General features: G+C 42.8%; 1 protein-coding gene across 1 annotated transcript in view; it reads right to left on the bottom strand.

Annotated features, from left to right (window-relative positions):
• Nucleotides 1-17,975, bottom strand: part of ENPP6 (ectonucleotide pyrophosphatase/phosphodiesterase 6) — a 29,992-nt gene that overhangs the window by 2,760 nt on the left and 9,257 nt on the right. The window contains exons 2-6 of the mRNA XM_083834388.1: nucleotides 15,081-15,260; nucleotides 9,765-9,876; nucleotides 6,584-6,725; nucleotides 5,106-5,285; nucleotides 2,616-2,753 (exon numbers count right to left, since the gene is read on the bottom strand). Coding sequence (XP_083690514.1) covers nucleotides 2,616-2,753; nucleotides 5,106-5,285; nucleotides 6,584-6,725; nucleotides 9,765-9,876; nucleotides 15,081-15,260 — 752 coding nt within the window. The remainder of the gene's footprint in view (nucleotides 1-2,615; nucleotides 2,754-5,105; nucleotides 5,286-6,583; nucleotides 6,726-9,764; nucleotides 9,877-15,080; nucleotides 15,261-17,975) is intronic.

Below are 17,975 nucleotides of genomic sequence, written 5' to 3'. Positions count from 1 at the left end.
TTCTTGTTTTTCTTTACCCAAATTACACTCCTAAGCCATACTTTTAATTTCCTTCCTTAGTCTCTCCTGCTGCATATTAATAGCTCCTGACAGCTAGCTGTAACGGTGTCATTTCCTGCCCCTGTGGAAGAAATGATCCTTAGGGTCCTCTCGAAATCCTGCACCAACCCGTTCTGTGAGTTTAGCTCGTCCCACGGGATGGCAGCCCAGGCGACACTCCGGATATCCCTAAAACTATGGCAGGAATCTCACTCACTAAGACAGCGAACATCATTTGACAGTTCGTTAACCCCTTGTTGTTAATTTCTCCAATGGTTACAGAGCAGGAGCTGCAGTTTCCTAACGCCAGGTCTGGACTTCCCGCTCCATCACAGGAGCACAGAAGATGCCCCGGCAGAGTCTCCTGCATCCCACCCCGGGGCAAATGGTGCCACTACCCCTGCCTGGAGCATTGAGTCATTGTCTGATTTTGTTTTCCTCCTCTGCCAGAGAAGGACATTGCCCGTGCACAGGAGCACCGAGGATGGCAGTGATTACAGCTGCGAAGTGCAGCTCTTTCGTCTGCTTTCCATGGGAACCCCTGGAGTATCCCTTGCGTTTCTTTGTGTGTAATAGTCAGCAGATGTAGCAGATAATTGAACAATTTTAGCTGACAAATTAAATCTCTTTCCTTGTCTCCATCTATTCCCTGACAGCGCTCAGAGCAAGCCAAGGAGAAAGCAGACTCATTTCCCTCGTCCTACCGTAGCACCTCCGTACGTGGTGCTCTGCTTGGTGTGGTTCCTGGGAACTCATCATGTTTGGGTAGCGCTGCTTCTCGGAGATGAATGAAGCAGGAGGGGCTGTGACTGGGAGTGATTTTGGGTTATTCCAGCACAGCCTCAGCCCCTGCTGCTGCCCGTCACTGGAGGTGACCAGGAGCAGCATCTCCGACCTGGGAATTGCCACCCCTGCCATGGGGCACCCTGGCTCGTGGTGGGCCCAGGGGCAGGGAGGGCCCAGCTCCTGTGGTCCAGGCACCGACACACAGATGGGCTTTTGCTCCCCCTAGCCCTGCTGGAATAAAACACCTTTCCAGATACGTCCCCTTTGCCTCTCAAAAAAAAAAAATAGGCAAAGAGTATTAAGAAGAAATGAATCAAACAGCTTACATCTATCAACTAGCCAACAGAGAGTTAAAACATCCTGTGAGGGTGATAGCGAAGAGCTGAATATCCTCTCTGCAATGGCTTGGGCAGGGAGTATAATAGAAGGCTCAATTATTGCTTAAAAAATATGACAGGAAACTTTCATTTTCACATCCCATTCATGGATAATGAAAACGTACTGAGGATAAGGAAAATCTGACAGAATTAATGAGAGGACATTCTTGAAAATCAGAAACAATGGGAAGGAATGGGCTGAGAGACAGAAATAATTACCATAGCAGCAGTGTTTGCTGCACTGTTATTAAGGTTTGTCAGAGTTTCAATGATTTTTTAAAGAGCATTTTTTACAGAATATGTAAAAATGTTCTGTGTTGAATTTCATACTGTACAAAAGAATTAAGTTATAGTTTTTCAAAAAAATTTCAGCAAAAATGTTTCCGATGCTTTCTTTACTAGTCTGAATCTTAACTGTAGCTTTTTTGTATGTATTTTAACCAGAGGTGTGGTGCTCATCCATCTGTACCCCAAAACAACTGGGCTTTTTTAGATATGTATTTTTATTTAACTGTGGAAATCCCTGTCCTGAAGTCAGGTTAGTTAGCGAGAACTGTGGCAGCGTGGGCCATCTTGAGCAAAGCCAGGTGAACAACACCTCTGAGGGTGGTACAGGAAGATGCTCAGCTGAGTTCCCATGAACTGTAAGGCAATATGGCCTAACGACCATGCTGAGACATTAAAAGATAAAGAACGGGACTCCTTGGCTCTGTCACCACGTTGCTGACAACGTAACCTCTGAGCTGTGCTGGGATGCAATTGATGTCTGCAATGTGGAGGTGATCAGCAGAGATACAAGTACAAAATCATGATGATGACAATAATAATAAGGTATAATAATAAGTTGGTATGCAAATCTCTTAATATGCAGGTCTAATTGATTGTCTGCCTAACAGGCTCTCAGGATTGCCATGTGCGCACTGGATATCTCTGAGGAGTAAACCCACAGTCTGACTCGTTTTGTGGATGGAAGGCCTGTGGGAAATGGGGTGTTTTTAGAATAGAGTCTGGTGGGTGGGAAGACAGGCAAAAAGAAAAGTAGTAGAAGTACCGCTGAATGGAGGGACAGTAAGATCTTGAAATGGGAGCAATCATTTCACATCTGTCAAGAGCAGAACTGAGAGGATGGTAAATTGGCAGGGGGAAGAGGAGTAAATCAACATGACCATAATGGAAAATACAAAAAGTCCTTTTAAGGAACCGTCTTAACTTCGTAACTTTTTCTAGCTTCAGCACAGGTGTCATGTCTTTAGGATCTTTCAAGCACACAAACATTTGATGTGAGCACTGCAGTCAGCACAAGTAAATGATGTAATACTTTGACTCAACGTCTAGCACAAAATTATACATTCTTCTTTCTGCGTTCATGCATTGCACCTTTTCACATTAATGTCTTTTGCTTCTGTACTTTACCTCTACTATGAACCATCCCTTCTCAGCAACAAGGGTTAGAGGAGAAACAAATTTTCCTTTTTTGTAGAAAAACCTCTCTGGAATATCCTGTATGTTATAAACATCCATGTGTTCTGCAGCTTTCAATTTTTGATATATCTGCAAAGAAAACAAATGTTAGGACACCATACGGCTATAAAGAGCATGTGCACACCTATGGGTCTGTAGATACACCTGATTTTTTTAAATGGCTAATCCCCTTTAATGGGTAATCACCAGTACATTTAATCTGTGACTTCGCCAGTTGTAAGGTGAAAAAATCTCCTTATAGGTTTTTGGATGTTCTGAAAACTTGGGACATAAGCACATAGAAAACCATGACCGTAGGTATTATACACACTTACAGTACAAGCACTCACAAATGTATGCATGTGATTATATAGACATACAGACACAGAAAACGAAACCAAGGGAAACCATAAACTAAGTGGTGAAAAGAAGGGTGCTCAAAGGCATGAATTGGCAGATGAGGAAAAGGGATATTCTCTTCTTCCCTCCTTGTGCTCGAGTGAACAATTAATATCACCTTGCCTTGGTTTCTTATACTTAACCTCTCTATCCCTATCAAAGGGATTGGTAGTGCTTACTTATCTGCTTTACAAGGATGCTGTGAGATTAATCAGTCAATGCCTGCAGCTTTGAAGGTGCACAATGCTGTGCTGGTGGCCTATTAATATTAATCATACCATCTGGAATACAATTACACAAATGTGGTTAAAGCCACAATTATTCAGAAAAATATTTAAAATGCCTAAAGAAGATGTCCATATGCCATAAAGAAGGTCGCTATTGGAGTCCCCAGAGCTTAAAACACTCTTTGCTTATATACAAATAATCTTCAGGAAGAAATAGCTCGATTCTTCAAAGACTGCAACAAGAATGAAAGGTTCTTCACTAGCCTTTTAGTGAAGTCTGCCCTGCATATGTGATGCATTTGTACACATGCAATCTGCATTGTCTAGCTGGGGTGCTTCATGCATGCATCCATCCAGCACTGAAACTCCTGCCCTATATGTGGTCGCCATAAGGAATTAGGATGGGATGGCAGGACTCAGCCCGACCATCCCACTAGAGAGTGGTCATTGTGTTTCACCAGTACTTCTGGTGCTTCAAAATGGCATAACTCTTAAATCTGATACCACTACGTTATGATACGATCTAACTCCTGAACAGGGCTTTTCAAAGTGAATTAGAATAGTGGAATCTGGCTCGTGGGAAAAAAAAATTAACTTAATTTTACTTAAAGTAGCAGCACTCCAGTAAGAAGTCCTAAAAAGAAATAAAGGAAGAAAATAAAACCATGATGTGAGACATTGCATTTTATTCTCTTTGGGGATATTAGGCTGTTTAATGAAAGAGAAGCATGTGCTTAAGAGCTTTGTCAGGAAAAAAAAAATGTCAGTGTGAAGTGGCAATTTATACTTGTCCTCGTTCGACGGTCTTGCCTACAAAACTAGAGACTGATGAGTTAAGGCTGAGGAAGACATATATAAACTCTGTAGTACCCTGCAGGAACTTTGAGTGATAGACTTACACGTGCCTCTAAGACAACTGTCAGTCCCGGCACTAATTTAAAATGTTTGTGATATTCCAGCTGTACAATTACTAGAGAGCCTTTTTGGGTGCGATTGGCAAGTGTTCTCTTCAAAGAATCATATGTCCTATGATGTACTGGAATTAGCTAAAATATAATATAGAGAAAAAAAAATCACCTGGAGTGTGGACTGCCTGTTTTGTACATCCACTCATCTCTATTTTGAGGACAGCAAAATAGACTTCTCAAGCACTGGTTTCTAGTTCAACTATAATTCACTAGTGTATTAGTTACAGATGTTGCATTTTCATTCTTTTCAAGTGGTTTCCATATTTCTTTCTGTATTGTTTTAATTTGCTCCTCAAAATCCTGCAGTTCTAGCCTTGGGCTTTTATAAGGGATTTAACCCAACATGCTTATTCATCAGAATTCTTCAAAGGAGAATGTTGTAAAAATGGGCTTTTTTGGTAATTCTGGTCTAATTGAGTTAATTCCTCAAACTCTGTGGAAGCTTACTGGAATAAGAATGCCTGACCTCTTCCAGATCATTTAAAAATCCCAGCTAATGAGTCAATAAATTGACTAATATATATAACATTTCAAAAACAGATTTTGAGCTAAAATCTTCTAGCTATTTATCAAAAGCACATAGTGGTGGGGGTTGAAAGCACATATCTGTGCCAAATAATAGTGAAAGATTATGCTTTTGATTTGTCTGGTGTGAATTCTCTTCAGAAACCTTTGTTACAAGAGTGCAAAGTGATGGGATTAACGTGTGGCTCCTGAGAAGAACCCCAGGCTGATTTCTGCACACATCTCTGAGAACCGAATTTAGACATTATAACCAAACAAAAGAAACAATTGTCATAAAACCCAAGAAAACGTGAAATAAATCAATACTAATAAACTGTACTTACCTCTGTATGCTTCTCTGGAACTGGCCAAAGGCTGACAACAGGACCCCGGTCCTTCATTTGAATGGTATCACTCATATTGATGTAGTTCTTCAGCTCAATCACTTTGTCCGTCCACGAGATGTCCGTCATCCCGTGGTCAGAGAAGAGGAGGACGTTGACATCATTCTGAAGGCCCTTGCTCTGTGGAGTGAGTGGCAAATTTTAAGCCTCATTTGACCTCCTCTGATTTTAGTGGAAGTCCACCAGAAGGAGCGTGGCTGCAAATATCCTGCAGTGAGCTTGGCCACCACTTGTAACAACAGCTGTCCGCTCTCACTTGCTGCCCTGGGGGAGTCTCAGAGGTTAGCACCAGGGAGAGATTTGGCAAAATAGACCCTGTTCCCTGCTAAGTAAGCAGGGAACATCCTAGCCCCACAAACTGGTTGTACCGCTCGGTCTTGGGCAGGATTTTATCCAACTGTTTGTTATCTGTAGGTCAAAATCGTTGTGGAAGAGCAACTTTGTCACGGTACCACCTGTAGCAAAGGCCTTCCCTCTTCCCCTCCCAAACACAGCCACTTGGCATTACAGCTCTTATGATTTAGTGAAGGTAGAAATATATTTTCCTCTCCTCACTGAAGCATGTAGAAAACTCTAATGTGTACTTATCATTGTGAAAAGAGAGCAGAAATATTCACAGAATTGACATTTACCCGAAGGCTTGATATCGTCTCTTTCTCACCGCAAAATTGTTTGCATAGCATTTTTTAAAACAAAGTTTCACATACAGAGTTCTGAGTGGTACTATAAAAACTACCATAAAAGTTAATTGCCTGATTCAACAAACCTTACAAAACAAGTAGTTTTGATTCATTCGCCTGCCATAAATTCCAGCCAGCAACACAGGTTATAAACAGAGCAACACATATATTGGTTTATGGCTTCCTGGGGCTATTGGGGTAATAATCCACTAGGAGGATTATAACGCCATCTCTGAAAATAAGAATCAGGGGAATGGTGTATTAACGTCCACGTGATATCAATAGCCTCTCTTTCTGAGGAAATAAAAATTTACAGCCAATGCATCCAATTAACAGGCATTAAATAGGCTCTTCATAGTGCCACAAAAAGCAGTTTTTAGAACTTTTCAAACACTGTGTTATGGTCTCAATTAATTACCATTTTTGAAAAGGTCTCTCTAAAAACTGTTGTAATGGCAAAATTACTGGCACTTGGGGAAGAGACACACAAAGTTTTGGGGCTCTGAGATGACAGGCGCACAGTGAACAGCAGATGCTGGTACTTCGATCACTACAGAACGGGTAGTGAGGATTGTAGCATATGGAAAACCAAAATCATAGAATCATTAAGGTTGGAAAAGACCTCCAAGACCATCTGGTCCAGCTGTACCCCTACCACCAACATTACCCACTAAACCACGTCCCTATGTACCACATCCAACCCAGCCCCCAGGAGCTCGGTTTTCTGACATCACTGACCTTGATCTGGGTGATCATGTTGCTCAAGGCTTTGTCCACCTCCTTCAAAGCACTCTTCCGCTGCTCGGACGAAGGGCCGTAGTGGTGGCCTTCCACGTCGATGCGCTCGTAGTACACTGCGGCCATTTCGGCACTGCCGTTGCTGGAGGTTGGAGGGAAGGGAGGAAGAGGCTGATGTACATGGGCCTAGGAGCCCTGATGTACAGGCCCAGGAGCCTTCCCCTCCTGGCTGATGGAGTTACCAGTGCACTCTTCACTCGGACTTAGAGCCAAAAATATCCCAGAGGAACATTGTCTGCTTCCAGCCTCTGCTTTTCTACCTGCTGTTGACGGCTGGGCTTCTTATTCCTACCCAGAGGCACCTGGGTTTGCTTGAGACTCACATTGGAGGTGCCAGGTAGAGACTGTCATGTCACAGGCTGTCCTGGGAGCCCTCTGCTACGTCTTCAACTTAAGAAGATGGCTATTCATTTAATGACAAAGAAAGAGCCAGAAGAAATACTGATTTCTTCTTCCACAGGTCAATCCCCTTATTAAAAGGATTGTGGGAGTTACAAGTAAAATGTGGTTTAATTAAGGTTTGGCACTTCTGGCTTTCTCCTGTGTGAGGCCTTCCAAACTACCCAGGTCAACTCAGGACAGGCTCTTCCATAACTTTGCAGAAACCCATGTGCTATGAATTGGGATGAGATTTTAGACAGGGTTTTTATTTCTTCTGACCAATGAACAGAGGAAAACCAGGGTAATCTCAGAGTTGAACAGGGTTAGTTAGTCACACATTTCTGCACTGAATGTCCTCAGCCCAATTAGTAAGGGTAGCACATGCATCAGTGCTTAATTACATTTTCATGACCACTGTACAATTCACTGCAAACCTTCCTGAGAGCAGTCGTGTGGATAAAATCACAAATTCATGCTCATGAAGTTCAAACAGTCTTTTTCTACCGTACTTAATATGTGCCAGGGTGCACCATCCATAAGATATGCCCAGATTCAGATCAAGATCCCTACAAAAAGATGTTTGTGTGGTGTTCTGACGGGTCTGGCTTCTCTTACTAAAGACTTGCCAGTAGTCTGGGGTAAGGAGCGAGACAGAAGAAAAAAAATCAGAGGTGAGGAAGAAAAAAATCAGAGGTGAGGAACTGGCTGAATGAAATTAGGACCTATCATTTTACTTGTGAGCTTGCTAAAGGCCTCTAAAGAGGCGTCCTGTAGGCAGCTGAATGTCTCTGCCTTGGGAATTTCTCCACTGCTCACCGCAGAGCAGTGCTCCTTCTCACTCCTCATGACTTTAAAACCATTCAAGTGAAGCAGCCCTTCCCTTCCCCTTCATTTCATTTTAATTGTTACTTTCCATCTATATTAGGGACAAATTAGTTTCTGAAATTTAACCCTGTAACTTCTGTGCTGCATAAACTCTCACTGAACCTATTGAAGCAGTTTTCTTCTGCTGCAGTGCCTGTGTTATTTCTCTGCTTAGACTGCTTTGTCTTCTCACCTGTAACTAGAAGATCATTTGATCCAGATAAAAATATTCATAATCATCATGCCTTTTTCCTCTTCCTTGCCCTGCTGCAGGCAGGGAGCTCAGTTCAGAGGAAAGGGAGCCAGGCAGAAATTCAAGAGGGGATGCTGTGCAAATGGAAATGGTTCAGGGACTGAGCCTCCCACAGCTCCAGCACGATCTGTGGGGTTTTGGCTCTTCGGAAGGCTGTAGCTGAAGTTTACTGCAGACATCATGGTAACTGGGATTTGCTCTCTTCCTGAAATTTCCAGCTTTTACTTCTTGTGAGCTGCCCTACTGACTTTCGTGTGTCCCTGCCCTTTTCACTGAAGGCAGCAGCAAGCAGCCTTGTGACTCCGGGTGAATTAGCTATTGAAACTTTTTCAATGGACTCCAGCTACCCAAAAAAGCAGCTTGAAGGGCTGGAGCTTTTAGCAGTTCGTGCCTTGCTTTTAATTGTGTTCACAGTTACAAAGCTGCAACCCTTCCTGAGCAGCCTTACGCATCTTCCTTCATAGAGACCCAGGCAGGAAGCTTCAAGCATATCCTGACCCACCCCCAAATGATACCCAACCAAAAATCTTTCTGTGGTAATTCTGTGTTTCTTCCAGAAATCAGGTCTGGTTTCTGTATTCAGTTTCCCATTCCCTTCTTCATTCACTGAATTACAACTTTTGCATAAGTTCCATAAAAGCTTCCTATGGCACATATGAGCTCCTCACGTCACGTGCAGATAACTTTCCTAAAATGTCAACTAAATCATTTCAGGATCAAACATCTCACACGAGACAGCTTCTCTCTAAGCCCCATGCTGTAAACAACACTGTGATTTGTGAGCACCTGTGCAGCAGGACCCCGTGTGCAACTGGGAGCAATGTCCCCAACAGCTCCATCATCATTTTGGAGACAAACAACACTCAGCATCCGAATACTAGACTTTTCAGATTGAACTGGATAAATGATGGAACCAAAAAGGTTTTAAAAGAGGAAGCTGAGTTATAGCAAAGACAAGGCATAGGCTACGCACGTGGTGGTGTAGTTTCAACAAACCTAATCTTCCCCGATTTTACAAGCTACTCGGAACTCTCCCTTTGTTAACATTTGGATGAGAGATGGTGCAGCTGGAAAACTGGATACAGAGCACGCTGTTTTTCTAGGAGACATCAGAGAGATATATTCCCATAATACTCATATTTGCACAGAATTAATGCCTGCTCCAAAAGCATTGTACCTAAGATGTTCTAAAATGCAGAAGGAGCCAAAACATTGGTCTTGTAAACAAGGGACTGGAGCTGAATTTCCAAATTTCCTAATTCCTAGGAGCACTCTCTGAATCTCAGCATTTCAAAGTCTGCTATTGCAGGTCAGTTAAGAGATTCTCACAGCCTGATATTGGAGTTTTTTGAAACAGCAAGGAAAAAACAGTAAGCTGGGTCGTCTCCTCTGTGTTGTAATCTACACATGAAAAAAGGAACACAAATTTCCCTCTAATCTTAATGTAACTGCCTGTTCCCCTATATGAACGTGTTTCTTTGACAATATTATGAACCAGCCTTGGACCCCATCTTCCTATGTGGGAGCCAATCCTGAAAACTGTCCTACAGAAAGGCTGATAATAAAACCAAATATTTACCCTTGGGGAAGGAAACACCACACTGCAGAGTTTTAATGACGTACCGGAAAGACTCGAGAGCGTCACTGATAGCATCTGCAAAGTTTTTGTCTGTCGGGACACTGAAGTATTCGCGGCAATAGCTTGGTCTGACTCCAAGGATTTCGACCTCACAACCTACAAATGAAAAATGTGCTAAGTTTTGCAGTTTCATTACAGACCCCACGGTGTGGGGTCCAAGTTCACAGTAAATTCCTTGTGACATGACTTACCTTACACCTTCTGTGCTGGAAACTTTGTGGTTGGGAACGGAAAAGGGGAGAGGGGTATTTTGGATGAGTGCTTTTAGCAAAGTGAACATTGGATCCTTTTATTTCCCTCTTTAAAAGGAGGTCTCTGTGTGACCTTCCCAGAACAAAGCTCTGATGGCCTCATGGCAGACCCTTTCCACCTAAATCACTTGGTTGTTTTGATCTTAACTACTGCGGCCATGTATCCTCACCCCCAGACTTCCAACATAATAGATTTAGATATTGTTCCCTCAAAGTTCAGCAAATACTTTCCACTTAGACACACTGTATCTTACATCATAATATCCTCTATAAGCTGTATTTTATTATGTGATTCTGGCACTCCACTATTAAATCTGTTTCCCAGGAGGTCTTGTTAAAACAGTATAAACCAATTACCTCTCTTGGTAACTTGCAGCCTTCCTTGCAAAATACAGTCCAGAAATTTGTGGCAACAAATCCTACAGGAGAACATGGCCCTGAACACACAAAAACGTGTTTTTGTGGTTTTCTGCCCTTTTGCTCTCTGGATACTGTGTGCTGCTGAATAGCATTAATGTTTAAAAGAACAGTGCTTTCACAAACACTGGATTCATGTGAATTATCTTTAGAGAACCCCAGAGTCCTCCCATCAGTTATGCATTTTCTGCTGTGTTGCTAGGGCAGAAGGAAAAAAAGAGAGATCTTTCGGAAAATGGACTCTATACAGCAGTACAGTCAGGTCAAAAAGGCAATTCTAAGCAATACCCTGAATATGCCAACATTTGGGTCGCTTTGCCTCTCCTTTGGGCTGGAAGAGAGAGGCATTACGGACTGTCAGAAACTGACATTACTTGAGAGGAGTTAAGGTCGCGTAGGAGGTGTAAGTCCAGAGAGGGCAGTAGGGCAAGCAGAGCTACTTTCAGAGGTGTTTTGCAGTGGTTTGATCACTGGGACACTCAGTAAAGAGAATTTGCCTGTGTCATGCATTTCAGCCTGTGTGAGCTCATACTGCTGAGATGCAATACTGGGATACAGGGAAAAGCAAACATCTTGCAAAATAAGCTGACCAAGAGACTTGGCATTGCAGCGGGAGTTGCAATAAGCAATTACGAGTAATGTAGTATTGCAACAGATGAAATATCATGAAATATCATGCCTTTGGCTTTGTCCGATTTAGGATAGCAAACATCTCCTATTTGCTCTTTCTATTTAGGCCAAGATTTGCTGAAAATAGGCCTTCAGTGACTGCACAGACAGCCCACTTTTGGGAATCTGATGCTTATGAATACTGCCAAAGCAGCTGACAAGTTTGAAGATAGACACACAGTTTACATGCTGAAATGATAGGTGACCCATTTCTAATGGATTTACCTCTAGCCCAGTTTCTTCTGCTGCAGTGGCCATTACAACCTTTCACCATATAAATTTACACATCTTCAGCTCTGGCTGAGCACGTGCCTATTAGCAGGTCCATGTAACGTGGTCTCATGCCTCGTATGACATCTGCCTAGCTGGGATTTTAGTCAATGAAATTCCTGCAGTCAGTAGCATAAGACACAGTTGCTCAAATGCGTTCTTCTGCTTGATGTCCTGGGTGCTACCAGCAGCAAAACATGAGTTTTTAGGTGCCTCCAAGGTTGGAGACAACGTAGCACTCCTCTGTAGTTTTTGCTAGTATTTCAGGACCAAACTGGAACTTCACGGCTAAATTGTCCTCTGACATTTGAGTCTGGGAAAAGACTGGCTCCAAAGCCATCTTTTGGTGAGGACACATTTGGAAACACAAGGCCAGTCATGATTAAATTGAGAAACGACACCTAGCAGCTTAGTTTGGGTGGATGATTGCTCATAACCAATGACTAATATAATGACTTCGTCTCTTTTTTTCTTCTTCAGATACTGACATCAGATTATAATTTTCTCAGATATCATTCCTCAGAATTACTCGAAAATAATTTTCATTGGCTGCATCAACCTCTTGGGGATCTGAGATATTTTAGTTTCTCTGATATCTCTATCTTTGCTATTTCTAAATTGTCAAGGGTTGAGTGTGAAATAAAAGACTACAGAAGCAGCAACAATCAGAAACAGTTTTTGGCCACTAAGTGTTGGTCTTCAAGCATGCAGTTCATCGACAGTAACACTGAAAATTCAGGCTGCCTAAATTAGATATCAAGAGCTTGTATGTTTTTTGTTGTTGTTGTTTTGGCTTTTTTGTTTGTTTGTTTTTGGTTTTTTGTGTGTGTTGTTTTGCTTGTTTGTTTGCTTGTTTTTCCCTGTAGTGAGCAGGACTTAAGATTGGATTTTCAGTGTTCAGGCTTGTTAAAATTCCAAAATACCGTCCCTGAAGACCCTGCAGTAAATTACATTTTGTCCTGGTAGAGGCCAGGACAGCTGGTAAATTTTCTCATTTAAATATAATGGGAAAGGGCATTTGAAAGGATTTGGAGCCAGACAAAGGGAATGTTAAGTTTTTTCATGGTACAAATAGATGAGCTGTATTGCTGAGATTTAACATTAAATACCTTTCTGCACAGTTTTATATGACACTAAACCTTTATTTAGAAACCTTAACTTCTGGAGCTGGAATAAGGAGTTCTTTCGCAGTGATATATAGATTCTTCTTTATCTATCTGACATGGAGACTTGAACCTCTGCCAGCTTTAAATTGCATTTCTAAACATTGATTTAATAGTTGGACACTCCATGTCATAACAAAAATGTTTGAAAACTTTCCAGACTAGCTCCATGGTCTGGAAAATGTTGTGTTTAAATGGCAAAAGGTTGGGTTTGGAGGCTTTTTTCCCCTTTCTCTCATTTCAGTATTTAGAAAAGATGTCACTGCACTTCAGCTGAAGCTGTTGCATATGCTGCTGAAAAATGAGACCGTTTGAGGGTATGGGGTTACATCACCCTCCAGGCTGAGTGCTGTAAAGCTTTGACTTTTCTGGTACCACCAGGAGGCTCTTGCGCTCCTCTGGGGCTTCAGCATCTGCTGGGGTGGCAATGCTTCAGACAGGAAACCTGAGTGTGAGACCATGCATTGCACCTCCGATATGGCGTTAGCTATTGTGTTTTACAAAGCAATCAAATATTCAGAGGATATATAACTTTTCCCCCAGGAATGCCTCGAAGAGCAGAAAATACAAGATAAACCCACTGTGTTCATCTCTGAAGTGAGACCGTGCTGCCATGAATAAAGCAGGAAAATGTCCCTACAAGCCAAGTGCTTACCACGAGAGCTCGCAGCACAAGCAGTGGCTGAGACACCCAGCACGGTGGTAATTTTTTCTCCTCCGCTCCTAGGGCTAGGACAGGCCATCTGAATTCTGCCCGCACGTGGGCTTTGCTGTGTTTGTGCTGGGCTCACAGATACAGCAGTGATGGCTGGGTGTTCACACCCAGCACCCCTTCTGCTCTGTGTCCCTCTGCGCTGGGGGTTAGATTTTCTAGATTTTGTGCTGGGGATCACTTCCCCAGTCAAATGCCTTTTTAAGAATTAAAGCTTTAAAGTAATAAATCTTGAATTTTTAGAAGGGATTACATGCTTATTATGGAATTAGAAAATGTCTCAAAAATCATATGTGGAAAATTTAATAAATAAATACTATTGCATTTGGAGTAACTTGTTTACTCCTGTTACAGCTGGACCCCACTGCTCAAAAGGTAACATGTAGGAGCTTGGTAAACTCTAAGGGCATTTAACAGAAAGGGATCCTGCTCTTTTGGTTTTGGTAGCCCTCTGTAGACTGTTACATCTACTAAGTACATAATTATATCTACTCAGTGCAGTTACTTCAATAGTTAAAAATGTCTGTAGTCTGTAGAAACAGGTCTTCTCATCAATTTTTAGAAGAACATTCTTTTATAATTTCTATTTCCAACTATTTGCATTGCTGTTAAGTCACTTGGATGACCCAATAAAATTAGGCTTTTTTGAGGGGTATTCCAAAATACTGTATCTAGTCTGCACCTCCAGTCCTTTGAGCCTGTAAGGCAATATTGCCACCCTTAGATCTTCTTGCTCGTCAGTAATGTAGAAATGCTCTAGCTTTTCAATCTTTTCCATCTTGGTTTGACTCTTCCTTCCCTTTCCTGAGAACTGTGGCTTTTCTCCTGGGACACCATCAGCTGCGTTGCACGGAACGAGCGTGACCAGGTACCCGTGCGTTGGGATGAAGGAGACAGCCTGGCTGGGAGCCCACAGATTGACTCAGCTGCCACTGCCCTGCCCTGTCTCTGGCTGTATTCAGTACAGCTCTTCTAACATACGGTCCTCTAGTCTGCAGTTGCATAAGTCAACATTTGCATACTGCTGAAGTAGCATTGTTGGAAGGTCAAGAAGCAAAGAAGGTGGATACCTTGCATGGGACTTGGTCTGGCTGCACAGCTGAACTGTTTATTTCCACATGGCTCCCTCAATGGACAGCCTAAGGATATACTCATATTTTTTTAAAGAGACTCATTATTATACACCCCTAGGGATTTCAGCACTCCAACGCCCAAAAAAACCAGGAATGGCAAGGCCAAGTCCCTCCAGATGAATGGCTCAAACCTAGAGCAGCTGTGACCTCTGATGAGTTAATGATGAAGAAAGACAACAGTGCTCACTGCAGGTCACCAAAAGATGCTTAGCTTTCAGCTGGATTTTGTTGCCCAATGAAAGTAGATTGCTTTCATTTCCCAGCTACTGCTTTCCAGGTTAAAAAAAAAACAAACACTGGGGGAGGATGGTTAGTTATTCTTTGACTTCGGTCAGCGACATAGTCTACTGCATTGCTCTGTGAATCTTTTGGCACAACAGAGGCTAGAGGTGGGCAGGAGGAAGGAGCAGTCTGTGGAGGAGGAGATGCTCCGCAAGCCAGCACTGTCCCTGAAGGTAATGTTTGGAGGAACATTACCCCCAGTGACAACTCAGTCTTTTCCTTTCTCAGGATATGCAAACTGCTATGCCCTAAGAAAATTCATTTCCTTAAGTGATTAGTAATATACTTGTAATTCTTGTCTGTATTTCAGAACTGTAGTGTATGAAAAAGCCATCCTATGGAGTATGGAGTGTTTAGATGTAAAGATACACCATTAACTAGTAGTAAATTTTGACATACTGACCTGGCCAGTAGTACATGAAAACGTTCTTTTTTTCTTTCGTCATTGTGACCCACAAAGGCTCCGATCCATTCCACCAGAGAGGCAGCAGGCTTTCTTTATTCACGCCAATATCGAAAGATACGTTAGTCTTTGGGTCCCACATGTAGTTTCCAATCATCTGATGGACCTCACAGTGGCGACCTTCAGGGAGAGACAAAAAAAAAAAAAAAAAGAGCATAGTCTGTTTTGTATTCTCCAGCAGAAGGATGCCACCAGCTGCCACTTGCTTAAGACCACCCAGCTGAAAAGATGTGAATTGAACTGAGGAACGCCTTACTGTGTAACTACTCGTATGGTTTTCTAGACTCGGCTACCTTTCATTGAGGTCCTCTAGGTAGCAGTCCATGTCCCCCAGTTTGGCCACCTAAAAGCTAGTTTTGGAAGCTGTGTTCCCTTCACAGTCGATAAAGACACACCTCCAGAAAGCAATTCATGCCATCCCAAGACAGGCATCTAATGTATCTGGGAGGAGTTCTCTGGAGGAGCATGTTGCTCTCTATTAACTGCACAGAGAGATTGTGTAATTAGCTCCGCCTGAGACAGCCAAATTTCAGAGGCCTGAAGCCAGAAGAGACGGATCCGACGGACCCATGGCCCACACAACACACTGTGCACAGTCCACATGAACCGACTGCTGTTGTGCCACACCAACAGGCTGCCGTAGTGCCACACGCGCGGCTGGAGTCTGGCTCCCTCTCCGCCTGCAACGTCTGCCAAGTCCGAGGCTATTTTAAGGCAGCCACCCACGTTCAGCCCCTGAGGGCTGCGGGAAGCAGTCTGCAAACAGGAAGGGATAAAAGCACGATCTGGAAACACAGAATGGATTTTGGGAAACTTGCATTTCCCCTCTCCTTCACCTAACACTTAGCGTACGCTGCACTTAAAAAAAAAAAAAGAAGTGTAGCAGCACTCAGAACAGGGTCAAAATAATAAAAAGCAAGGCCACAGGCCTTCAAGTGGCCTAAAAGCTGAGTCTGCCTTGCAGCTTGCAGGGCGTAGCTGGGTTAAGCTGCCCTCTCCATCCTTGCTCTGTGCTGCTCTGCCACACAAGGTATGCCATGAGACTTGTTCTGTCACGAGAACTACGCAAGATGCCCTGTGCTCCTGGCATATACCTTAGGTGCAAGCCACATGTACGCAGGAGATTGGGCCAGAAGGTCCAAAGGTGCGACCAGGCTGAGGCTCTCCCTAACTATCTGTTGGAAGGATCCCCCTCTCCCCTTTGAAAAAAAACCCATGGGCCACACTGGTTTTCCACATACAAGCTAGAGGGATGTTTTGTTGTCATTGCCAGAAGAGAAGATACAGTATTTCAAGAGTTAACCTGCAGGAGAGTTAATAAAAATCGAAAAAGAAATGTTGAAGATTAAGTTGTACTGGAAGTTCACAATTTCCTCGTCTTAAAAAGCAGCGGCTGATGTATGTGTGAGACACTGTCATCATTACCCAGTGAGTCATGATATTGCAGGCATCCAAATAACAGACTTTGATTACTGTGAGAACAAGCGTGGTGAGCAGAACTGAAATAACCTCGGGACGCTTGTTTTAAAAAGGCATCGTTTTGAGCAGAGGACTCCATATACTTTGTGTACATGTGACCTTGAAAAGGATTTTGAAAATCTCCTTCCTTACTATGAAGTATTTCAATTATGCAGAACATCTCCTCCTCCCCAGAGGAGTAGTCCCTGTCACTATACGCCATATTCAAACAAACAGGCTTAATTTAAGAAAACCGGTGGACTGGAGGGGAAGTAATCTGTCCTCCTTAGTCCGCCAAGAGCTTTCTTCATTATAAGTCTAAAAAGAGCTAGTAGGAAGCCTCTGTAGTGCATCAAAAATGCAACCTTCCTACTCAGATGACAACCCTGTCTCTTCAGGCCCTTGAAATCCATGTACTCCTGAACATATATCAACCTGCTAAACTGCAGGGCAGGCAACTACTGCCAGCCTGGGAAACCTGCAGGTCAGTGCTGAAGCTGTTAGGTCACATATCTCCATTTGATGTACAGTGCAGTTTTCATATAAAAGCAATAAGCTCCAGCTGCTTCTGATGTCAGCTCCCTATAGGATTTATGGACTCCTGTCAGTTTGCTCACCTCTTTAAGGAACAGAGCAGATTGTTCTTTGTAGTGTTTTTGGGAAGTTTAAGTATGTGTGTGCAATAATACAGAGGACAGTAGTCTTCTGATCACCACATTAGACAAGTCTGTTCTTCTGTAGACTCCAATCCTTCTTATATTGAAAAAGAAGCCTACAAGTCTGTAAGGCATCAATTTTCATTTTAGACATCACTTTAAGAGAAATGTGATTCAGTCACTATTTTGTAAAAATATGCAGTGTGAGCTGGACTCCAAAGCACTTCTATATGCTGATAGCTGTGCTCCTGGAGAAACCCTACAGCAATAAGCAATTGTGATATGCACACAGCACAGAGCACAGAAAGATTCCAACTGACCATAGCTTATTGTAAGATAAGGTATAAATATTTTTCAAGTTCACAGGTTCACAGGGCCAGGAGGGAGCATCAGATGAGCAGATGTGACCATATAACGTTGCCTAAAGCCATTGACCTCTGCTTGCCTGAAGCCTGGGTCCCAGGAAGACCTTGGACCTCCTTGGAAGACATCAGTAACCAACAAATCAATATCTTCCTTGGGTTGCTCTTCCCAATATTTATCATCTCTAAGCACTGTTGAGAAAGTATGCCTAATTTGATTTTTGTCCTGTGTTAATAATCTTCAGCCATGCTCACTTCATGCCTTGCTCACTAGATTAAAACCCCCTCAATAGCTGGCATTTCTCTCCCTGAAGACACCCATACACAGCATTAAGGTCACTTCTCAAACTTCTTTTGGG

This window comes from Anser anser (genome assembly GCF_964211835.1).
Source record: "Anser anser genome assembly, chromosome: 4".
Lineage (NCBI taxonomy): Eukaryota > Metazoa > Chordata > Aves > Anseriformes > Anatidae > Anser > Anser anser.
The sequence above is the reverse complement of the archived record's forward strand: the minus strand, read 5'-3'. Positions and strand labels throughout refer to the sequence as shown.